The sequence below is a fragment of the Mercenaria mercenaria genome, chromosome 11 (assembly GCF_021730395.1).
Source record: "Mercenaria mercenaria strain notata chromosome 11, MADL_Memer_1, whole genome shotgun sequence".
In the NCBI taxonomy this organism is placed as follows: domain Eukaryota; kingdom Metazoa; phylum Mollusca; class Bivalvia; order Venerida; family Veneridae; genus Mercenaria; species Mercenaria mercenaria.
The window spans coordinates 10277768-10304238 of NC_069371.1; the positions used below are offsets into that span (position 1 = coordinate 10277768).

A 26471-nucleotide genomic window follows, 5' to 3' on the forward strand; every position below is an offset into this window, starting at 1 on the left:
TTTATACTTAATTTTAAAATTAATAACTTTCAGCGCAGATTCAGAGTTGAAAAAAAAGTCTCGTTTAAACGAACAGGGTTTTAATTCAGTACATGAACAAACATTCCAAAGACGTTTGATTTTCAATATCATTCATTTTCATTCTGTAGTATTCATCTAAAAACACTGTAGAAACATAAAGAAGAATAAATTGTACGAAATAACAATTTGCGAATTGAAACATACTGATTATAAGTCTTAGGTGTGTATACATGCTTTAATCAACATTTGATATGGGACAACAGTGTTTTAGTTGCCTGAACAGCAGCAGAAGTTTGGTCCACATCCTGCCACAGTACAACTGTTGTATTTGTAGGTTTTCAGGCTAACACTGCCTGTCTTTCTGTCATACAGATGGAGAGAGTTGAAACATGTCTTCCTGTGAAAAAAAAAAATTTGCATTTATCATTTCTGTTTAAAAATTGGTACAGAGTAACAACATGAAATGATATATTTTGCAGTAACACGACCAGCCCAGGATCTTGCCGAGCATTGGCACAGGCGCATGAGCTGTAGTCATGAAATTTAAAACGTTACATGACCAACCCGTGAATTCGCCGAGTACTGACACAGGAACGTGACCTACAACCATGAAATTCTACATGTTACACAACGTACCTGGGACCTTTCCGAGCCCTGGAACAGGCACTTGACCTATGGCCATGAAATTCTACACGTTACATGACAAACCAGTGAACTCGCCGAGCATTGATACAGACACTAGACTTACAACCCTGAAATTCTATACGTTAAACAACCAACCCGGGACCTACCCGAGCCCTTGAACAGGCACGAGACCTATAGTCATGACATTCTACACGTTACACAACCTACCCGGGACCTACCCGAGCCATGGAACAGGCACGTGTCCTATAGCAATGAATTTCTACACGTTCCATAACCTACCTGAGATTGACATAGGCACGTGACGAATAGCCATGAAATTCTGTACGTTACATAACCTACCAGGAACTCCTCGAGTATTGACACAAGCATGTGGCCAATAGCCATGAAATTTTTCACGTTACACAACCTTACCTGGACCTGCCCGAGCCCGTGACCTATAACCATGCAATTCTACACGTGACATAACCTACTCGGGACCTTCCCGAACATTGACACAGGCGCGTGACCTATAGCCATTATTATTGTTATTATGCCAGATTTATATAGCGCCCTTTTCATGATAAACACAATCAAAGGCGCTTTACATATAGCAAACGCAGCCACACAGGGCGCGAAATTCATCCTCTACTAGTACAGACACAGAGCGATCTGATCAGAGTGACAGAGTGAGATAAAGCCCCCCGAACAGATAGAGAGAAATCCTTTTTAGATACAGACTTGTCCGGCTAACTTAGCCTAGCTCTTTGCGAAATAGACAGTCTAGTTCTTTAACGTGCCCGGTGTATAGCACTGATACACGCGAAGCCGTCTTTCCTGGGAAGAATCAGTACAGGCCTCTAAGTTACGTGGGAGACATTCAAGAGCAACTCAGAAATTTCCAGTGCTTGGACCGGGATTCGCATCCCGGACCTCTGGATTGACTGTTATCACTAGAACACCGGCCCGCCATGAAATTCTACACGTTACATAACCTGCCCGGGACATCCCCGAACATTGACAACGACATGTGACCTATAGCCATGAAATTCTACACGTTACATAACCTACCCGGAACCTCCCTGAATATTGACACAGGCACATGACCTATAGCCATGAAATTTTACGAGTTACATAACTTATCCGGGACCTCCCCCGAATATTGACACAGGCAAGTGACCTATGGCCATGAAATTCAACACGTTACATAACCTACCCGGGACCTTCCGGAATATTGACACAGGCACGTGACCTATAGCAATGACATTTTACATGTTACATAACCTACCCAGGACTTCCCCTAGCATTGATACAGGCACATGACCTTTAGCCATGAAATTTTACACGTTACATGACCAACGCAGGAACTCGCCGAGCATTGACCCGCCAAATGACCTATAACCATAAAATTTTACCATTGACATGACCAACGCGGATGTCGCCGAGCATTAATACAGGCACGTGACATATAGCACGTTACATGACCAACGCGGGAACTTGCCGAGCATTGACACATTCGCACAACATATAGCCATAACATTCTACACGTTATACGGCTAACCCAAAAACTCGTTGAGCATTGACATAGGCACGTGACCTATAGCCGAGCATTGACACAGGCACATGACTTTTACCTATAAAACTTTTAAAACATTAACAGGAATAACCCGGCACTCAAACCGACGGATAATGGCAGAACTTCCAGCCATAATATTTGCATCTAGTACAGAACTGTCACAGTACATAAACAACCAGGGTCCTCACAATCTTTATGGCAATTAACTTTCTAAGACGTCTCTGTACAATGCCACAAGGATATTACATAGAGCAATCAATTTTTATATAGTTGTTATATCCAATCAACTTTGTGTTAGGCTCGGACCAAGGGTTGTGTATGGCTAATGATTAACAAACTAGATTTACCCTAGATCAGTACAGACTGTCTCACATGTAGTTTCAGCTGTGCTCTTACATTGTCTAGTCACTGCAGACACGTAGTTTGCTGTACCGTACAGGATACCTGTGCAAGTAGCCTGCGCAATTTTGACTTTATACTCAAGTGATGATGGGGCTGAAATACAACAATCAAGGAACAAGTGTAGTGAATGTATTTAATATACAGCTCTTCATTCTAAAATCTAATTTGTGATTAATGTAATAGTTCCGTCTTCATCTGTTAAGTCTGTTACAGTAATTTCGGTTTCTTTGGAATGCATTATCAAATTATGAGTCAAGTATTGGCAATACATATGTTGCTAAAACCGATTTCGTTTTGCTTATTGTTTCATTCATTTGTTTTAAATTTAAACTTTAGCTAGAAAACGGAATTTACGAACTTTCTAAACACCGAGCTAATTGCAACAAACCAATTTTCATAAATGAGCACTGAAAATTTCTCAGTAAACGCTTCATGAACAAACTTAAAAATTTATCCCATACAAACTTTCTAAACATCCCTGCTATTAACATCATAATAAACTTCCTAAACACCTCAAGTAATTACTTCAGAACAAACTTCCTCTAAACATTCTAACTAATTATATCAGTGCATACTTTCTAAACACCCTGCTAATTATATCAGTACTAACTCCCGTCACTTCCTAATATATATCAGTACAAACAGCAAGTGATTCTGCCTTTGCGACCAGTGCAGACCAAGATCAGCCTGCACATCCATGCAGTCTGATCATAGTCTGCACTGTTCGCTATTCGGTCAGTAAATTTTCAGTGAACATCCTTTCGAATATTAAATGGTATTGCCCAAACTGAATGATGGACCAGTCCATTTCAGAAACTTAGCAGGGAAAGGGTTAAATACTCATGCTTATTATACTTACAAACGATTTTAACACTCCTGTTAATTACAATAGATCGAACTGTCTAATCACCAATGCTAATTACATCAGTGCAAACTTCTAAACATCGATGCTGATTACAACAGTACATAAATTGTACATGCCAAAAAAATAAATAAAAATGTTATGTTGCTCGCAACTTTGCTAGGTTGTGAGTTTATAACCATGGGAAAGGCCGAGGAGCAGACAATATGACCAACTGGTAACACTGACCAAATCGAGAGATCGCGAGTTTGAGCCCCCGCTCCTCCAACTTAAATTATTCAAAATGGAAAAAGAGTCCCCTGTGATGGTGCTTAACATTTGGTATGCTTAAGAGCCATGAAAACTTCTGGAATTGTGGAATCTTCTCACTATCCTCCCACTAAGCATTACTTATAGTTTTCCGGATTAGTTATCCATATGGGCTGCTATTGGCGACGATAAATGAATAATTTTTGTTTGTTTTGGGTTTAACGCCGTTTTTCAACAAAATACACATACACGCGTGCACGTGCGCGCATGCACGCACGTAACGCACGCATGCACACACAGAAGGACTCCAAAGTGATTGAATTTCGTACTTACGAGTTTTGTCCGAACAACAGCAGAAGTTTGGCCCACATCCTGTATTCGAGCAGCTGTCGTACTTGTAAGACTTTGGTGGAGAAACGGAGTATATGTGCAGAGAATTGTAGCATATTTTCCTGTGATATATGATATAAATTGTAATAAATGGACAACATCACATGAATGAAAATATGAAGAAAAAGAACAAACAAGGGACTTTTCGGTACCTGATGGCCTTTTGTGTATATTATATGCCAAATATCTTCGATGTTCCTACATATAAGTCTATAAGTCTAAAACAAATGACCCTCTTGGTTGACTTCCATTTCAAGTTAGAAGTGTTTAATTTTATGGCGCCAAGACATGAAACAATATCAGCATTTTTCATCCCTGATTCAGAATTTGTATTAATTTGATACTAGATATTCACCACTTATTGCAGAGAACGATTGTTAAATATAATACACTAGTTCCTGGATAACGAGCCAGTACTCATGCATATGTATAAAGTTGCAGGTGAAAATCCACTCCCTTCTGGCCTCCGGTCGAAGAGTTAAACCAACGCGCATGCGCCTGTTTGCTTACCCTATTTCATTGCAGACTGTTGAACACGACTCATTAGCTGTGGATGTACAAGTTCTCTGTACAGCCGATGTAAAATCAGTTCCAGGCAGAAGTGAAGTACACGCCCCTTGTGCTATTTCATCTCTAAAATCGAATGATTGCACGTAACCTGTTCAACAATATAAATTGTCTTGTAAATTCTTATTACATTTGCCAAGGTATATTTTCTTTTATATTTATTAGCGGTTAGAACATGTTAAGTAGAAAAAATCGTGAATGTTAAGAAGTATTGTCTCCAATAGAAAAGTCAGAAATCAAAAATATGTTCTACACGATGTTGCTTTCTACGATTGTAATTTCAAGAACATTACAAACACTGACGTCGGCTCTTCGAATCTAAAGAAACGGGATTTTAGCAACATTCTTGCATAAAAATTACATCTTTCACTGGATTCACCCATGTTTTGATAGGAGAAAAATATTGTTTTAACAAAGTCATTCACGTGTTGTTAATACACGATTTTTATTTTTCAAACGCTTTCCAAAGGACGAATATTTATTCCTGCGCAGATGGAATCCATGTCTTGTTTCTTCTAAAATAACCTCTTTCTGTTACATAAAAGATGCAGTCTAATCCATATCATGTTTTGCTGTATCAGTTATCAGATCCCAACGCATTCAAGTCGCCAACTGATATGCTCTCTCGTGAATATATATGAATCACGTGTGCGTTGTGCCATTGTTTTTAGGAGTCAAATCAACGAGTTTTGGGAACTATTCGTCCGTATGATTTTTATTTTATTTCTCACAGAATTCATATAAATTGTGAAAGCAGGTCAATACGTTCATACTTACCCGTACTCAAAATAATTGTTCATACTGGAGGTCAATTATTATTTTTGAAATTGTGTTCCTGTTTCTCACATACTTGAGTAATGTACAAACATAATATTAAGAAATAAAAATGATCTTTTAAAAACATTGAATACATGCTGTTGGTAGTTTTATTGATTTGTGCACACAATAAGGATATTCAAAACATGTTGACCGTTTCCAAGAACAGAATGGTAAATTAAACTCATATCGGAATCGTAAAGTCATCAACTATGAAAACAATAGACTTCTTGTCATGATTTATGCAAGAATAAAAATACACGTAACGCCTGCAAAGCCTTAGGGATACGTTGGTTACCTCGAACTTAGGTCCATTTTTGCATACCAAAGGTCTACTATGGTTCCCTATGGATTTTGACGAACACTTGATGGATGAGAGAGCCCTCGGTCGCGGCCGGCAACAAATCCAACGGTCTTCTGCAGACATGTAAACGAATATTATCCCTATTGTTAGAGACAGAAATTTTTCTACAACATTTTAAAATTTCTGACAATGTCTATCGTTTTGCGAAGGTATTATCGAGTCACTCTAAGACAGAACTTACCAAGTTTAGTGGCTTTGTAAGTTTTTTGAAGTATTATGTCGAGTTTTAAATAGTTTTACGATGTCTTACAACATTGCAAAATTACAACACTACTTACTGATCTTTGTAAATCGCATGTACTTTAGTTTTGTTTATACCTATTTATTTAAGCTCGGTTGTGATGAAAGCTTTAAGCTTATCTGAACCACTCTCGAGTCCGTTTCCTGGACAAGTACTGGTGTCTTATGAGAAGACGTGATCGTGACCCCAGTAGGGCTCAAACCAACGCTCAAATCCACAACCCCGGGTTGAGCTGCCTTAACCACCAGACCACCGCTCTATTCCTGGTGCCCAAATATATTACTCCAATGAATTATTTTAACTACACACAGCATTACCGCAAATGCAACACAGACTTTTTCCTGTTGTAAAAAAATATGAATGAATACCTAACAGACAGAGCGACGTTTCAAAAACGTGCAGACGTGCACAAGACTAGACACACGCGCAAAGACAAAGCAAACATGTGCTTTATCCTTATAACATATAATCGGAGCTTCAGAGTTTCTGAAATATTTACGCACAGAATCAATGATACGCCTATCCGAAAAACACTGGGTGCATTGGTGAAGTCAATATCTTTATTCATGAAACATAGTCTTAGAAAATGTCGCCAAAGACAATTGAGATGGAGAATTTGCTGTGTGTAACTTTGAATAAGAGATGATACAGTATAAAAAGTATCTCTTTGAATAATCTACCGATCCGCTTCCTCGTCTAGATTTTTAAGACACTTAACAAGTAAAGATGTGAGACGAGAAAGCATGCAGTGTCTACCCGCGTTTGAAAAACAATGATATGCAGCGGACATAATGACTTTAGATCAGCGCTTAATATTACATTTGCGACTAATTCCATGAGACCTGAATTTACGTTTTCTGATATTTAACAAAGGAAAGATATTACCGTATTATCATTTTAGCCCAATCGAAACGGTGGTTGTAATTTTTTTTTAATTTATTTGAATTCCGCCAAATGTCTGGCCTTAATTTTAAACCTAGGAGTGAAATTTCATACATGATTTGCTCTACTGGCTATATTGTTAGGTGATTAAATATATGAGCAGATTTACGAAAGCATATATATAAAAAAAAATGTGAAAAAACTGTTCCCACGCATTTTTTAAGAATGTATGCGAAAACAAATTTTCAAAGATCGCCCAGTTTGACCAACAGTGTAAATACCATACCAGTTTCACGGCAGTACATAAATTATGTGGGACGTATTTCATTTAATGTCAAAATTTAGTTTAACACTAACAGCTCTCTCGTTAACATTTGAAGTAATAGTAGACATGTAAGATAAATGATTCCAAAAACCGCACCTATTAGAATTGAACATGTTAACAGTACGGTATCCACTAAATCTTGGCGGAAAATCTGTTTTTACGAGTATTTCAGCATAAAACTGCTGTTCTTCTCACTTTTCGGGTGTGTTTTAACAAGAGAGAAAATGTGTGTTAACAAAGAGATTCTCGCGCTCATGGCTGTTATAACACCTTTTTATATATTCGCGTTCAGTAGCAAAGCGTACACGTATTACGGCCCCAAAACGGATAATTCAAATGGAAATGACGTCAACCTGAAAAAACAACTCAGATATTCCCGCTCATTTCATGGAAATTTAATGACGTTGAGGGAGAATATATACATTTATTAATTGGGTTTTTTTCGGGGTGCGGGGTTCGCGTTTTATGCTAGAATATCGTTAGCGTATGTTCATTTCGTGTTATAACATCTGCAGAATCCCTCGGGATACGTTGGTACCCTCGCGCTACCGGGCACCAACTAATCCCGTGGGATTCTGCAAATGTTATAACACGAAGAAACATGCGTTATCCCTGCATTTATATTTCTTCAATAAAAGAGTTAAAAAGTGATAGACAAACACGCAGATTATTAAGAAAACAGCTGTAGAAAGAAAATTAGTACGAGAAATATATATGAATTTGCAGGAATGTAGCTTTAATGGAGATAAGTGATTGAAAGTGCATGTCTTAAAAAGTACTATTGGTTTAGGCAGATGTACAGAAGATGCAGAGTGTAACTGAAGAAGTGATAGAATTAATTTCGGAACTTTATTGAATGTTCTAACGAAATGATATCATGTAATACCATTCTGTGAAAAGTGGCGTTCGGGTAGAAAAAAAATCGCCAGTTTCAACTCGACAAGTGAATATTAAACACAAAATGGTCAAAAGCACTGGAGGTTCACATAAATGTAATGGGACGGGATAACTAAAATAGACCCGAATGTCAGTGAATACAGTACTGTCAGTGCGGTATAAAATACTCCTCCTCTAAGACGGAAGCCATAAATGCTCAACAGATAAAGTCACGTTAAAAGGCAGCTTCCCCACAACGCAGCAAACAACACTCAGGCATGAAAAAAAACAAATACAAAGCAAACACACGAAGACAAAACGAACATAATATTATAAAGGAAAGCAGCGGCAAAACCACCACTTGGGAGTTTAAACAGGTTTATTGTGTAGCTAACCCCATTCTTACCCCCACCATGTTCCTAAGTCGCAGACAGTTTAAACAAGATTTATTTGCGCTGAGTTAATCCCTAATACACGCAATGGCAGTAGAAGGCAAGTTTTGTAAATGCAAAAATGCTCTTGTAAATTTATATAAAAAGCAAACTTTAAGAACCGAAGACGCATTCACTCAATGCTAACACACCGAACGTCGCCCTTCCGAATGTTCCCCCGCTAACCGTCGCTCCTCCGAACATTGCCCCGCCCCCGCCAAATGTCGTTACGACAAACGTCGCCCCGCAGAATGCCGCTTCGAGGAATGACACCCCGCCAAACGTCGCCTCCCAGAAGGCCGTCACGCAAAACGTTGGCCCTCAGAACTTCGTGTTTTCGCCTTCCGGAATGCCATAGTATTCATTAAATTTGAGATAAAAATTAGTAAGGTTTAAAAGTTATGATTTGCTTGTTAATCCTTAATGAAGCGTTATCAATTTCTCATTCATAACTCCGCCCCTTTCCCCAACCCAAACCTCTAATCCATCAGTGAGTCTATCAGTGGCCTAATACATTTATTACAGAAAATATGCGTGCGTGCTTGCGCCTACCCGTCCATCTGTCTAATTTTGCTGTCATGCATGTTGAAAATACAATATGCTTCCCTCTGTGAGATGGATTCGCTTTTAAGCATGACACTTGCACAACCCCCAGCCAAGTGTGACATTAACTTTTCAGAAAAGGTCTTCTGTTTACTTGCGAGAATCCATCTCTTTGAGACAAGCATATTAAGTATTTTCCAAATGTATGGCAAAGTTATATTCTGGACTAAAAATAGTCGGACAGACGTACGCACGCACTAGTATTGCCCCGTGTCTACATGTCATGTAAAAGCTTGTTATTTAAAAGTTACACATCGTGTCAGTGATGAACTCACTGATTGACTGGATGTTGGGGTGGGGTCTGGGGGCCAGATAGTGCAATTTTCGTCATAATTATTCATAATTATTACCTCCTGTCCAACATTTAAGTAGGGCTTAAAATTGTGCACTGGTTGTATAGTACCTTCGAAGGGCTATGAATTGTATTCGCCGGAACAGACAATACCACATTTAAAAAAAAAAATCAAGTTCGATCATAATTTTCATTCTTAGTTTTTTCGATTAATTTTGAATTTGTCAGAAAACGATTCTGGGTGTTCGGTTGTAAATGTCAGTCATTTTAATTACAAAAGTACGGACAAAGCAGATCACTTCATTTGTCCATAATCGAATCTTCGTTTTCTACATTAGAATTCATATATCCATACACAAGCTGTGTTTTGCAGCATTAAACACTTAAATATATACGTAGGTAGTCTTGAAATATTGAGATATATTTAGAATTTAAATTTTATGTATTTTCGTGGATTTCTTTTCATGCAGGCAGACTTATTTTCTATATTTGCACCGTTTCCTATCTTTTTGCAGTGATTGCATTACCATTTAAGGGGAATACTTTGTATTTTTTACAACCCGCGTATGATGTTGATATCATATTAAAGTAGAAGTTATCCCCGGCCTGAATGTGTAACTGTTTTCTTGGTTATGGGTGAAACTTTTTAGTTGTGACATCGCAAACATTACGATGCACGTCTGTTTTGGCGTCACGTGAAAAAGCGATAAAATTGGTTTATTTTCTCTCAATTGATTTCTTTGTATTCCAATTTACAGCGATGAAACTTGCACCATTATGTGTATCATATAAAGATCTACAGCGCTATACAGATTCGCCACTTATGTATTCAAAACGATGGAAAAATGAAGAAAAACGGCATTCTCAAATTTTAAGGTTTTTTTTTTTTTTGAAAAAAATCGCACACTCGTTTAATTAACGGGAAAACGGTTGGAATTCTTTTTTGCTAAAATTTTATATATTCAAGATTAAATTATTTGTAATAAAAATTTTAAAAAATGAGAACTTTTACCATCTAGTATTCTTTTAAATCACTGATTTTCGTCCCATATCGGACGAACAAAAAGTGAATTATCTCTTCCATTACATATTTTCTGTGAATTATCGAAATATTTGAGTGACCATTTTATCAGTGAAATATATCAAGCGAATTTTCAATGTTGAAATACTACAAAATGGCTGAATTTAACCAAAACACGGAATGAAAAGAAAATGTGTTTGATTTACATGTAGAATAAGAACGAGCTGCACCATGAGAAAACCAACATAGTGCATTTACGACCAGCATGGATTCAGACCAGACTGCGCGGATGCGCAGTCTGGTCAGGATTCGTACTGTTCGCTAACGGTTTCTCTAATTGCAATAGGGTTTGAAGCGAACAGTATGGCTCCTGACCAGATTGCGCGGATGCGATGGCTGGTCTGGATCCATGCTGGTCGCAAATGCACAATATTGGTTTTCTCATAGTGCGGCTCAAATATCTTTCACTCATGACCAACATATCTTACATTTTCACTCGCGGCTATGCCACTCTTGAAAATATTACATCTTATGTTCACTCTTGAAAGATATTGTTCATTAAAAAATCTTGCGTTATTATCTAATAAATTGCGTTACGGAAATATTAAATGACATATCAAATAAACTTACCAAAAATCATGCAAATAACTCCACAGAGAGGTAAAAGGCAAAAGCGTGTCATTTTTTTTTACGCACAAGAATGAAGATTAAAAAGTATTCCGATATTTAAAATGTTGAATATCTCAGTGTAACGGGATTTAATAGCAGTTTAATACGAGAAAGGCAATTTCAAAAAATAAATATGTTTCTGGGGACAGCCAAAGTATTTCATACCGGTCTGACATCGGTTTTACAAAGCTGTCGTAAAATCGGTCCGATATTGTATCGACTGAATATAAATAATTATAGTAAATATCAATGCTTGACGTTTGATATCTGCCTTGGTCAGTTTGATTACTTTAGTCGCATTTACATCAATTTTACATAAAAACGCAGACTTCAATAAAATTTTCTCTTTGCGAGTAGGTTTGTGGGTTAAACATGAAGATTTAAATGAAGCAACAGCAATCTCAAGAGGTAAAATTAGGTTCCAAAGAAATATTTTAAGATTTATTCAATACTGTCTCAAATTATTCGTCCTTCGCCTCTTATTCATGTGGAGAAATTAGCAGACACTAGTGAAGAACAAGTCAGAACAGATACCTAAAAAATCCAAAAATATTACGCCTTTTTTAAAAGGGTTTAAATTTCCTTTTGCGACCGGCGTTGAACAAGTAAAAAGTAACGTCAGATTTATTTTGGTTTAAAATTTCCTGATTGTTTTTTCACCAGTCAAAATTGTACCTTTCTAAAGTTTCTTCATAGTGAATTTTTTCCATCAAGCTTTTAAATTTTTTAAACCCAAAAAAATTGAGAGAAAATTTTCCCTTTTTTTTAAATTTAAAAAAATATAATGTATAAAATAAAGGGGCCTTTAGGGCCCTTCACCTAAAATCATTTTTTTTTTTGTGGGGAATCGGGGATAAAAACATCAGAATCTTTTTAGCCTTTACATAAAAAAACACGGGGTTTTCTTTTTTAACTATCTTTTCCCCCTGAAAAATTTTTTAATTTACTTTTTAGGGCAACATGCAAAAGATGGATTAAATTTTTTTTAAAGGGGCCCTGCTTTGGAAACACAAAAACTTTTTTCCCACCGGATATACCAGCCAAAACTTTTTCCCTACCCTTTTTTCCGTTTTACGTATGTAGCATTTTTGACACTTTGTCTCGAGTTTTGGGTATACACATGGGAAAATTTTATCTTTTTTAATCTCTGGGAAAAAGGAAAAAGTAAAGCTGTTTACAAGTTATGCATTTTTTTTGCTCAGCGTAATAGGGAAAAAAAAATAAACTGAAAAACAGTTCTTGTGGCATGTGATCGCGTAAATAACATATATTATTTCAATTTTTTTTACACTACATTGTTTTATAGGTATGTAACTGAGGTGTTGCATTCCGAAACAATGGAAATTTATTTTTCCCCTTTTTTTTTTTTCTTTCTTTTTTTAATCTTTTTGGGTTAAGTTTTGTTATTGTTTTAAAAAAAAATGAATGACTCTTTTTTTTTTCATTTTTTCTGTCCCCCGCCGCCCTTCCCCCCTCCCCCCCCCCCACCCCCCCCACACACCACACACTTTGAAAAAAAAAAAGTTCCCTTTTTGGGTTCCCCTTTTAATTGTTGCTTTTAAATGCCCTTTTTTGTCTGTGTGACTGAGATTTATAATGCATTTTTTTCTGGTTCATTGATACAAACCTAGTTTAAATGGGGATGGGATATTGTCGCGTAGCCCCTAAATTCAAAATTTTTGTTCCGTTTTTATTTTTGCAAATTCTGATTAGACATTGTGTTTCGGGTTTTTCTGAAAGCCTCTGTGGAAAATGATCCCAAATTCAGTTCTTGTAAAATTTTAGGTTCGGGATTTTTTGTGTTCTGGTTCCCAGGGGTTCCCAAAGTTTTTTGATCTGCGTTCGGGCCTTTTGCATATTTTTGGAACCCTTTCTAACGTGTCTTTCCCTTTTCAAAACACTAGGTAAAAGTACCTTAAATTTTTTTTCCCAAAAAAGATCATTCTACCCCTTTTTCTTTCAAATGTATAAAAGGGCATCTCATTATGTTTTATAGCAGTGCCATCTTGCTCTAGACATAATTATACCTTAAATCTAATATAACAAATAAAAGATGTAAAGAAGAACTCCCAAAAAAGAACGAATCCAAGAAAGGTATAGGGTTTTCTGTCGTACTTTGGTTTTTTTGGAAAATTGATTTAAGGCAAAAGAAATTTTCAAAAGGGAAAGGTAATAAAAAGGTGCAACATCGAAAGGGCCCCTTTTGTGCGGGCAAAGCGGAACTCTTTTTTTAAACAAAATTGCAGGATCCATGCCCACAAACCACTAAAAAAAAAAGGAAAGAAAATACAGAGTCCAGTTTCTGGGAATAATTTTCAGCCGCCCCTACAGCACTGGGGACTGCGGGTGGAAAAGTTACTCAAATCTATGAAAAAAGGGCTTCTAGAAAGTAAAACCCAATCCCTGTAAAAATAATAGCAGCCCGTTCAAGAGAAAAAAATATTGTGCAAAAAACCCCCACGATTTTTATCACCGGGAAATTGAAAACCGAAATATAAAATTTTTCCAAGACCCGTTTTAAAAAAATTTTCCCGTTATGTTAGTCATTTTAAAGGGGGAAAAAGGATAACTGTTCCCCCGAAAATTTAATTTCTTGCTGAATCACCTTTTTTTCTTGCAAAATTGATAAAAAAAGGGCGAATTTTGGAAATGTTTATTTTTAAAACAATAATTTAAGAGTTCAAAAGTCTGTAAAAAAATTTTTTTTAAAAAATGCCGGTTCCCTAGTTTTTTGAAAAAGTCCCATGGAAAAGTGGAACTATGTAAAAAAACCCCAAAACTAATTTGAGCAATTTTTTAACAAAGGGACAGTACCCCAGTCCAGGCCCTTTTAAACCCAGGAAATTTGTTTTCCCAAATATATTCCCGCTTCAATACCGGAATTGAACAAATGCCGGTACTTAATGAAAAAAAGGCCCCTACAGTTTCCATGAAATTTTTGAATAATTAGGGGCATTCCATAGGGTTTGTTTATTTAAATTTCAAAGGAAAAAATCAAAACCTGGCATGTCAAAAAGATGCCAAACAATTTTTTTTGTATGTTATTTATTTTTAATTTAATGTTTTGCTAGTCATATTTTTTTAAAAGTTATTTTTTAATTACCCGGGCCCGAAAAATGGTTGGGGATGGAAGACACCTTTTAGTTGGTTTAAACCTTGACAATAATTGCTGCAGGGAAAAACAAGTTACTTGGGCTAGTATCGCGGATTTTGGGAGCGGAGCTTAATTTACCCCGCCAAAGACTTTAAATGATCCCGGATTCCTTTTTAAACCCGCGAAATCCAGTTTGTGAACCTTTTAGACGGGGCTGCAATGTTCAAAAAAAGATTTCTTGGTTGACTTTCCTAAAATCGAAAGTTTCTGACTTTGGGTTTTTAGCTTTGGGGTTTTGATTATTCCCTTTTTGCCTGAATGCACGTAATATTTCAACAAGAATATTGCTCACTATAGATGCGATATTTTCTCCCAACAAAAAATTAATCAAGTTTGATTTCCTCTTACTGGTCTCTATGTCAGTTTAATAACAAATTAAAAGCTTGAGTCCCGATCCCCCGACTTCGTGCCCTGCTATATAAGTATACATACGACTCAAAGTTTTTCGGTTTTAAATCGCAAAAAATTTTCCCACCAACAGCCCCATTTTACTTTTCCCTCGGCAACCCGTTTCCAAAGCGTTCATATCCTGGTCAAAGTAAACTGTAGGGGGGTTTTACCCAAACCCCCCTCCTTCGCCGGTAAAAATGGGAGGGAAACTTCCTTTGCTGACGTTTTTATTAAAACAGAAAAAACTTGAATATTTTTCCCGTATACGTTGAAAATGTTTTTTGTTACAAAATTAAAATAAATTCATCTGCCCTTCCATCTTTTATAAAAAAAAAAAACCGAAAATTATTAATAAATTTTGGGTTTTGGGTTAAGGTTTTGTCAATTTTTTAAAGTAAAAATGTAGTATTCTAGGGGAAAAAAAAACAAAGTAAAATTTTTTTTAATTAATTTAATTTTTTTTTTTTAATGGGGAAATAACGGAAATTTTCCCGTAGGCCCCATATATGACCGGAGTTTTAATTTTCCCCTTTATAAATACAAAGGGGTAAGAGGCAAACGTAACCCGGGTGGATGCAAACCGCAGTTATCAGACCGTGTTTATGATAATTTCCGGGGGCACCCGGGGGGTTTAAATTTCCCCCCGGGGGCTGAAGCTGGGGAAATTTTGCCTTAAAGACAAATAACTAAATATCAGGCTAACATAAACAGTTTTGAATAGACAAGTTAATTTACACGCAGGATTTCGTCCGAGTAAGGTTCGAACGCACATCGATGAGGGGCCTTGTGATCTGAAGTCACCGACTTTAACCACTCGGCCACGGGGCCCCCTGTAAGAAGATCCTTTTAAAGGCCAAAGCGGCCCTTTAAAAGCGACCTTGGGTTTAAAGAGTCTGTTCACATCCAATCATTTTTTATATAAAAATTTTAATGGACTTTACGGCCCCCAAGGGAACCGGACATAAACCCCAAACCCGCTTTAACTTATTTAAAGTAAAAGCTTGGGGTTACCAAACAAACCCGGGAAAATTGGCCCATAAATGAGATTTTCAAATAAACCATGTCAAATTTTCCCGGCATTTTTTAAGGGAGGGTTCAAAGCGCGTACCCCCATGCAAGGGATTCGATTTTTTGATGTTCAATACAAACACCATATCCCCAAAAACGCACAAAATTGGATATCCAGGTACAGAGAGAAACATCAAAAAGATTTTTCTTAAACTTTATCAGTGTTTTTTTTTCTGAATATTGTACAGTATGAAGATAGGAAACACATTAGTAACAGTTGACAAATACTAACAACCGGGAAGTCACATGAGCCGACTGTCCATTAACTGTTTCAAACAAAAAGTCGCATAATGTTGTTGTTAAAATAAGTGTCTTAACCCGCTCGCTTAGCTCAATAGGTAGAGCGTCGGTCCCACGGGTCGGCCCCGGGGGCGCGAGTTTTGTTTCCCCCGGCGGGGGGTATGTTCCCGTGAATTTTAATAAACGACAAAGTGTCGAAACAAACAGTCTCCAACCCCTTATTCGTGTGGGGAATTTGGCAGTTACTTTCGAATAAAACATAAAATGATATAGTATAAACTGTATATACATTATAATTGTAACATTATATTATGATCCGTTCGTGATCATTAAAGTGCTAGCTGTTGTGAAAGAAATGGATCATCACAGTGGCAAACACGTGATTTTTGTTTAGGCTTTAGGTTGACATGTAGGGCAACGTTCAAGTTTTAATGGTGGAGAAAACACCAAAGTGACCCATTCGGCCATTAGTTCCGGCAGGAACGGGCACCTGGGTAGAAACACAGGCAGTCGTCTGTAAGCCAGAATTTCTTCACATGACGCGCGAACAAGTTTCGAACCCAGAAGTAATGGAAATGGGATAATCATATATAGAGCATCTAATATATCAAATGTTTACACTGTTATGTTTTTATTTAAAATAAATGCTATATACCCATATACTTACTCATCATAACGTTTACAGGCGACGCATGTGCATCTTCGATCAAAAGTCCTAAGGTCACAATAGCCCGAACGACATCCTATTCTCTGACAGTGCATTATACACCTGTACATGTTATTTGGGCAACCAAAATCTGCATCGACGTCTTGCAAAACTGCAGAAAAGCAATTTTCGTAATTAACATAATTAAGAAAAAAACTTCTCTTTTCGCTCACTACATGTAAGCCAGTTAATCTTTGCTCCAAAATTATATCACAACGAAAACGGGTTACGGAAACTAAAGTCCGACAGGAAAAGCACATTAAAAGTGAAAATGAATACACATAGGCAGCTTATGAGCACATGTATACATTAACATAAACGAATGAAAAATAAAAAACACATAAGCAGTCACAAACAGACACAAACATACGTGAAGAAGAAACACAGCCGAGTATCGCCTATAGTACTATATTACAAAAATATTGTCTACTTATCAATGTATCTCTAAAACGAGGTTTATAGGAAGATGTTATCGCAGTTAACCTATAATGACTAATAGCTCAGCCGATACGGAAAGCAATTAATATGTTCGAATGACCTACATAAACAGGCCAAAAATCGGAAAAATTCGGAATCGCACGAAAATTGCCGAGCAATCACAAGAAAGTATGTATTAGCACAGAAAATGACGAAAAAATAAATGAAATACGCAATCGCACGAAAAATGCAAATGTCATTATGAGCCCGCAAACTGAAATTAATTCCCTACTTTTCTGAAAACTGTAAGATATGTCACAGGTTGCAGTTTCGCCATGGGAAATAATTGAAAATAAAAAGACTGGATAACAAGATTGGCAATAACTGTAAACGAAAACACTGGCGATAATTTGAAAAACTTGAGGAATATTTGAAACCGTCACACGTGTTCAAATAATCTCAAGTAATCAATTCCATATTTGGCTTTTGTATAAATTAAGTATGTGGTAATACTTTCAAAATTGAAACTTAAAACTGATTGCAGACATGAAAGCATATCGTTACTGTTGGTAGGCCCTAATTTAAAATACCAGAAATACACTGTCTTAGATTTGTGCCTTTACATCAATGTTAAACTCACAGTTTCTATATTTTGCATAACTTGTTTTTTCTGATTCATAATTGCGGTTTTGTAACTGTATATAACAAGAAATTGTGAACGGATGGATGACAAATGGATGACGGACGGACGATGGATGAAGGGCGATCACAAAAGCTCACCCTGTCACTTTGTCATTTACAGAGAAAAGCTTAAACTTTAAATTATATTACCATCAGTTAAAAACAAGCGAAGTTTATCTCACTTAGCGCTTATGTAATATTGTTTTAAAGCCCGCCCGCCCGCTTAGCTCAGTAGGGAGAGCGCTGATCTACGGATCGCAGGGTCGCGAGTTCGATTCCCGGGCGGGGCGCATGTTCTCCGTGATGATTTGATAAAAGACATTCTGTCTGAAATCATTCGCCCTCCATCTCTGATAATTCATGTGGGGAAATTGGCATTTACTTGCGGAGAACAGGTTTGTACTGGTACAGAATCCAGGAACACTGGTTAGGTTAACTGCCCGCCGTTACATGACTGAAATACTGTTGAAAAATGGCGTTAAACCCAAAACAAACAAACAAACATATTGTATCAAGCAGTTTTTTCTACGACAAGATATTAGCAAACGTAAAATAAATCTACACAGTTTAAGCGTTGGACACACATATTACACATATATCATAATGGGACAAACTGAAACAGTGGTAATGTATAATATAACGGTATCAGACATCAGCACAATATGGCTGAAGCTAAGATACTTTGTATCACAGTGGCTTCCGACGACGAGCTAATTCGACTAAACTTCGATATAATGGATATAAGAAAATGTACATCAACGAACAAATCGTGCCACAATGTAATTAAACAATAACAGGCTTACATGTACTGTAATAGAAAAATACATAAAATTTGTGAATTATTCTGTCTCGAAGATGTGAAATATATAGCAGTATGTAAAATGGCACAAAGAAAAGTTGCTATTTAGTAATGGCACTTACCGAACATTCCAAGAATGATCAGGATAACGGCTAACATTGTTGCTTTCATTGTGACAGTCCACTGTAATACCGTTCTGTATAGGGTTATGATCAGTTTAGAGAAGCGCATTATATAGAATACATATGCATATTACCATATAAGGTAGCAATAGTAGTACGTGACTCTTTGGTAATTTATAAGTAAACAACATTAAAAAGGGATGATTCAAATGTTTTTGGACATAATTGCATTATAATCATGTCATGTATAGCAAATGGTAAAATTTATACTGCGTATATTAAATATAATAAGTACCATTAAGGTGTGAAGAAGACTAGAATAAGACTATATTTACAATTGATTAATTTTTCTGGCCATTATTCCATTAGGTCTAGCCCTATGAACCTCTTTGCCTGCCCATTCCAAAGTGAAACGTCATTTTTGTCATAAACACGATGATTGTCAAGACAGTCTTTGATCCATATTTCCCTAACCGATATGGCTATGGTTTCTTTCACAGAAATATATTATATATTATGTTTTCCTTTTCCGTACTTCATTTTTTAACGTTATTGTTATGAATTATTAAACCAGTGGTGGTGGATGAGTTTGTTTTATTAACTATAATTATGAGAGTGCAAACTTATCTGCGCATTGCTCTCCTGTTTTTTATCAAGTTTTTTACACTTATTCACATGTCAATATTTTCACCAGATCATCGTTCATCTTTGCTAGTTATACAGCCAGTCTACTAGAAAAAGATTATTTTTCACCATGGGTTTTGCTAATTTTCTGTCGACCGACCAGATCTCGAAATCTCTATAAAAAGGATGAATCTCCAACAGGGAAAGCCACGTTTCAAAAATCGCAGTTTCCCCAAACGCAGAAGTGTATTTAAATTTTTTTAAATTTAGGGGGGGGGCCCCTTTAAATTTAGCGAAGTTTTTCCCAAAGTTTATAATAATGGATCCCCTTTTAAAGGGTTTAAATTTTGTAATTTTGATTCCGTATTTGAAACCCAAAAAGGACTTATTCATTTTTTTCAAACCGTTTTTAAAAATTTTATGTGATTACTTTCACTTCAAAAAAAAAAAAAAGTAAAAAATCTTCAATAAAAAAAATGCAACGAAAACCCACTTGTGCATTTGACCCCCAACATTTTTTTAAACTTACCCATATAATGGAAATTAAAGATTGAAATTTAAACATGGGAAATTTATATATCAATTTCAAAAAAAAACCCAATTTCAAACTTTGGGCAATCCCGTTTTATGGCAAAAATCTCCCTTTTCCCCGAAAAAAACGGGGCAAGTTGTTTTTATCTAGGGGCATTTATCAATGGACCGTAAAAAAAGGGGCCCAAAAACCGCCCCCCATAAAGAAAACCAAAATAATGTTATAAAACTAAAAATTTTTTCCCTTGAAAATGAAAAAAGAAAGGGTTTAAAAGTTCAAAACTGAATGGGGCCGACCATGAGAAAATTAACATAGGGAATTTGCGAACAGAAAGGGGCCCGGGAGTTCGGGCCTGCGCTGCCGCGCAGTCTGGAAAAATTTCCCCATACTTTTCGCTTTAAAAAGCCAAATGCAAATAGGGGAAAACCGTTAGCAAACCCAAATAAAGCCTGTAAAGACTGCGTGGATGCGCAGGCAAAAACCTAATACATGCTGGTCGCAAAGGGCACTATTTTTGGTTTTCTAAAAATGACTTTTTAAACTCCAAAAAAAAAGCCCATTAAAAGAAACAAGAACCCAGAATTAGACTTTGCTTTTTTGTGAATTGCAAATATAAGGAGTCATAAAAACAAAGAAACAATTATGTTTTTGGCTCATTTTTTTATAGTAGACCGTACTGAAAAAAGGCCGGGTGAATTCCAGTTTAAAATTTTTCCTACAGGTAAATTTAATCACGCGTAATTGCTCAATGGGGTTTTTTCAGAACAGGGTGTTTTTTTTAAAAAACATCCCGGGAAAAACCACTAAAAAAATTTAAAAAGAAATCCGGGACCCAATTCGGGGAGGCATTTTCCGCCGCCATACCCCCCCCCTGAGCCCAGCATTTTATGACATTTTACAAAAACCTATTATAAGTCCTCTAGAATTAAAAGGAATACAACCAAGTTAAAAAAATTAGTAGACACCAGTTCAAAAGTATTATTAGGCTATTTGGGCATTGTTCTTTTACAATACGGGGGGGGGGGAAAATTTTCCCTTTCCCAAGTAAAAAAACCATTTGGACGAGCCCGGGGGTTTTATGTAAAAACCCTTGCCCAATAAAAATTGTTATTGTTTTTTCTCCCTTTCCTCATTTAAAAAGACGAATAATCTAACTCTGTAAAATAGAGCGCCTATTTTCACCTGTTTTCCCATTGGGGACATTTTCACGCTTTTTGGGTTTAGGTTGTTTAGCAGGGATTTTTTAAACCCGTACAAAAAACAGGTTTTTTGTACGCACGGGCGTCCAAAAAGAAATTAAATTTGTACATCACGTTTTGGGCAATGAACGTTCACGTTTGGGATAGTTAAAATAGATTTTAGAAAATAATAGATAGGTGCAATGCCCTCACGACCTCTACCCCCAGGAAATTTAAAAAAAACAAATATAAGTTCTTTTATTTCCTTTTAAGGGAGTTTGCTTTAATTTCGTCTCGACGTCAATCTACTTGTTGAATCAACTTTTCGTTGCGTATTAATTAAACATGTGCGAATTGAAAGGTCTATTTAAAGGGGTTATTCGAGTTTTTAAAAGTTTTTAAAAAAATTTTTTTTTCCCCCCAAATACCGTTAAAATTCAGGAATAAATTCACTTAAATATTTGGGAGAAATTTTTTCTGAAAAATGAAATACGCTATTTTAAAAAACACATCGTTGAATTCTTTTCAAAGTATATTCAAAACTTAAATTTGCAATCGTTTGAAACAAAGGCCTTTATTTTAATTTGGGAAAAAAGGCCGCTAAAAAGGTTCCATGTTTTATCGAAATAAAAAAAAGAACATACCATAATTGTTTACTTTTTTACAAGGAAACGCCCATACATGGCATGTAAAACGGTTTTTAAATTATATATTTTTAATTTTTTTTTTTTTTTTTTTTGAATTTTAGTTATTGCTATTCATGTTTTGTTATTCATATTTTAAACTTTATATTTAACTATTTTGCCCTGACACTTTTGGGAATCTGGTGAAACCAGTCGGGAAATACATTCTTGTTTATGTAAAACCCCTTGACAAAAATTGCGGGCATTTAAACATAAAAGGTGTACGGGTCTTTTTCCGCGGATTTCGCGGGGGAAATTTAAAAATTTCTTCCGAAAAGGACTTAAGTGCATCCGAGATGCCCTTTCAAATAATAGGGAAAAAAATACCAAAATTTTAAATTTTTTAAAAAGTTTCATTGTTAAAAATGTTTTACCTGGGGTGAGTTTCCAAACATTACAACCCGTGAAACCTGTGTTAAGGCTTTTATGCCGCAACCCCTGCTTGGGTTCCGACTGTTCTTTCTTGCCTTAATGAAAGTAGATAATATTCTAAATATTTTTTCCCACTTCAAGTTTTTAAGCAAAAATTTTCCCCTCACTAAAAGGACGCGCTTTTCTCCCACTAGAAAATAAATTTTGGGAAAATCCTCTGACTGTTTTAAATTGTCAGTTTTTTTTTTATATTTTTAAACAGCTGGAGTCTTGATCCGCGACCCCCACGTGCCATGCTATTTAAGCATAAATACGATTCACCTATTCTACAATTCCCAAAAGGGTTTCCCAGTCGCAATTCCCCTCAAACATTACCTTTACTTTTTCTTTCCTCGCAGCTGTTTCAGGGGGACCACAAAAAGGCCCTAAAAAATCTGGGGCGTTTTTTACTAAACTCCCTTACTGACCCGGTAAAAGGGGCCCCTTTCAGCTGACTTATAAAAAATTTCAGATAAAAGGAATATTTCCCCCTTATATGTTTTATACTCATTCTTTAATTAAAAGTCCAAAAATATTTCTTTTAATTTGGGTTTTGGCTTAAGGTTTCATCTTTTTAAATGTAATAAAAACCTCGTAAACACAAGACCCCCCCCCACACACCTCCCACACACACCCACCCACACACAAACCCACACACACCCAAAACCCCCCCCCCCCAACCCGCCCTCCCCCTTGATGCTTTCATTTAATTGCGCAAGGAAAAAACTTTTGGTCACGTCCCAAAAAGGCCCCTTACTTTTCCCGGCCCAAGTGACCTTAAACCTTTTTTCCCAAATTGGGGGGCCCCTCAAAATAAATGGGGTTATCGCTGTAAACCCGGGACTGACATCTGAAAAAATTTATACCCCTTTCTTTTTTAAAGGGGGGTCAAAAAAATGGTATTCCTAGAGTAAAAACAAGGAAAATTTATAAATATTTTAATTTTACTCATTTTCATGAGGAAAAATTTTCCCCGGTGGGCCCTATATTTATTTGTTTTTTTCCCCTTATAACTAAAAAGCACTGCGAGGTAACGTAACCGGTTGGATGCAAAATGCAGTTTTATCTCGCCCGTGTCTAGGATAATATGGGGTTTGAACCGGGGGAAATAAGAGATCACTGCCCAAGTTTCCCGACAGGACTGAAGCGGGAAATTCGCCAAAAATAAAAAAATTTAAAACTAAATATCGGGCTTAAAAAAAACATTTTGAATAGAAAATTAATTTGCACGGGGTTTTTTTCGTTTTTTTCACCTCATAATATTACCTTTTGGGCCCCAGCCCAAAAAAAAATTGCCCCTTTACCTGTACGTGGTATTATTTTTTGGGGGGGGCCCAGTGGATTTCCCTTTAAAACAGTGTTTTCTAAAATAGATTTTTTTTCCGGGTTTTTTAAAAATTCTATTTTTCCGGGAAAAAATTTATATCTGAATTTTTTTGGTATTTTGGTGGTCTTTTGTAAGTATAAAATTAAAATCTGTAAGCAGACCCTTTGAAATGCAACAAAGAAACCTTAAACCCAATTTTGGTTAACGATTCTTTTCACACCCCAATCATTTTATTATTTTAAAATTGAATGGCCTTTAAACTCCAGGCCAGGACATTTTAACAACCCCAGCTGAATTTAAAAAATGCGGATGTTTGAGCATTACCTTTAAAACAGCATTTTGGGCCAGTATGAAAAACCTTTTTCAAAATATCGAAAAAAAAAAAATAAAAAAACAGAGCAGTGTTTTGGGCAGGGTAAAACCCCTACATGAAAGGGACGATGCTGATTTTAATATTCCCCCTTTAAGAACACCATTTTAAAAAAAAGTGTACATTATTGGCCTCCAGGAACAAAAGAAAAAAACAAAATAAATAAATTTGACTTAAAGTGTCCCGTGTTTTTTTTTCCCTGGATAGGGTTTAAAGTATGAAGATAAAAAAAAATTGAGAAACCTTTGCCAAAACCCCACGGCCCCGGGAAAGGGTCCTTAAACCGACTGTCCATTAACTTTTTTCCATAAAAAAAGTCGCATAATGTTTTTTGTTTAAAATAATATCTGTGGTAATGATAAAAATTATATTTTAGAATCGGGGGGTCACGTATACAAAAAAATATTCAAAACACCTTTCCGTGGGACCCCCAATTTACATGGGGGGCTTTGGACAATTTGTAAAATTTGTTTTGGGGGATCTTTATCGTTGAAATTTAAAGCGGGAACCCCCTTTCCCCTTTAAAAAACCGTTGATGATTTTAAAGGGCCCGGAGAGGATGGTTTGTTACTGATCATTCAGTGCCTTTCAAACAAAAACCCCGCCAAAACAAAAAACCGCGCTTTCGTTTTGGGAACAAAAAAACGACTGCCACCGAGAACGATCACGCAATATTTTTAAATTTTTTTAAAAAATCCTTTTTGGGTTTTTTTTCCCCCAAATTTACCCAAATTTTTTTTTACGGGTATCTTTTTTTTGGAGTTAAACAACTTTCCCAAAATTCCCTTTTGGCGTTCAAAAAGGGTTTTGCAGGAGAAAAAAAAACAGAAAAAATCAGTTTCAATATACCAATGAATTGTTTTTTTTTGCCAGGTGAGGTTCAGCATTTGTGAGCAGTTACTTTTGGCCTTCATTTTTGGTCGCCTTTTACCTTAGGTTCATACGTTGAACATTTCTGGTTATTTTTTACACAAATTAGTTATTATCAATCTCTAGTCATCAGTTCGAAATAACCTATTTGTTCATTCATTGTTTTTTATTAAAATTTATTGACTTTTTTTAAAAATTTACAGTTTAAAAGAAACAAACATGAACTGCTTATTCATCTTCATTTTTTTCCCCATGCCTGAAATAAATAGAAAAAAAATATGAAAAAATATTGTTTTAACCCTGTTATACATTATTTGAAACATTATTTTATGATCCGTTGTGATAAAAAGTGCGCTGTTGTGAAAAAAATGGTCAAAAAGTGTCAAACTGTGATTTTTGTTAGGTTTTTTGGTTTTGACACTGGGCAACGTTAAAATTTTCAAAATGGGAGAAAACCCCAAAAGTGACTATTCGGCTATTTTTTCCGACAGGAAGGGGAAAACCTGGGTTAAAACCCAGGCATTCGTCTGTAAGCTAGAATTTTTTCACATTTTAAAATATGAACAAGTTTCAAAACCACAAAGTAAGGGGGTTTTAAATAAATATATAGAGTTTCCCTTTTTATAAAATGTTACCCTTTTAAAAAAATGCTAAAACCCCAATATATTTTTACTCATCAAAATGTCTAAAACCGGTACTTTGCACCCGATAAAAAGCCCTAATGTCACAATTCCTGAAAACACCAATTTTTCTTACAGTGCCACCCTCCCTTTACGGGTTATAGGGGAAACCCAAAAAACCTGCATGACATCTTGCCAAAACTGCAAAAAGCAATTTTCGAAATTTAAAAATTAATTTAAAAAAAATTATAAAAAAAAAAACTTCCCCTTTCGCTCACTACATTTAGGGGTTTAAATCTTTGCTCCAATATTTTACCACACAAAACGGAAAACATAAATTAAAAGTCTGAAAGAAAATTCACATTCGAAGTGAAAATGTATGCAAAAATTTTGTCAACTTATAAATGAAATCCCCTAAAATGGGTTTTATGGGTAAATATGTCAACGCAGATGTTTTTTGGGCGGTCAACCTTAAGGGACAAAATTCCCTGGGAAAAAGAAATATGCACAAAATTAACCTCCCTAAAAGGGGCCAAAAATGGGAAAAACCCCCAAAATCGCACAAAAATTCCCAAAGAAATAAACCAAGAACATATTTTAAGAAAATGTACTTTCATCGTCGTTTTCAGACAAAAATGTCTTAAAATTTCCACCTGTTATTAAACAACAGAAAACTTACTTGTCCTGTCAAAGAAAAAAATTTCTAAAAAACTTGTGAATTAAATTGTTTTCCAAGAGGGTTTAAAACGTATAGCGTAGAAAAATGGTACAAAAAAAAAGGCTTGTTTTTTTAAATTTGGCACTTCCCGGGAACCCAAAGGGAATGATCGGGAAAACGGCTAACGTCGTTGTTTCTTTGTGACGGTCCACGTGATACCGCCCTATTGGGGTTTGGAAAAAGCCCCGGATTTATATAAAAAATACAATGCAATTACCATAAAAGGGTAGAAATAGTAGTACTTTACTTTTTGGGTTAATTTGGGCGAAAAAACCTTTAAAAAAGGGGGATTATTAAAAAGTTTTTGAACAAACGGCATTAAAATCATGCCCAGGTGTAGAAAAAATTTTTTT

At 36.0% G+C, this 26471-nt stretch overlaps 2 protein-coding genes across 2 annotated transcripts in view; one reads left to right on the plus strand and one right to left on the minus strand.

Annotated features, from left to right (window-relative positions):
• Nucleotides 1–26471, plus strand: part of LOC123531821 (tubulin gamma-1 chain) — a 99880-nt gene that overhangs the window by 1121 nt on the left and 72288 nt on the right. The window lies entirely within an intron of this gene.
• On the minus strand, nucleotides 85–18884 carry LOC123532088 (uncharacterized). The gene is made up of 5 exons (XM_053518528.1): nucleotides 18786–18884; nucleotides 4632–4779; nucleotides 4065–4183; nucleotides 2566–2713; nucleotides 85–418 (listed from the first exon to the last, which is right to left on the minus strand). The coding sequence occupies exons 1-5, from the start codon at nucleotides 18832–18834 to the stop codon at nucleotides 289–291; spliced, it is 594 nt and encodes a 197-aa protein (XP_053374503.1). The 5' UTR covers nucleotides 18835–18884; the 3' UTR covers nucleotides 85–288.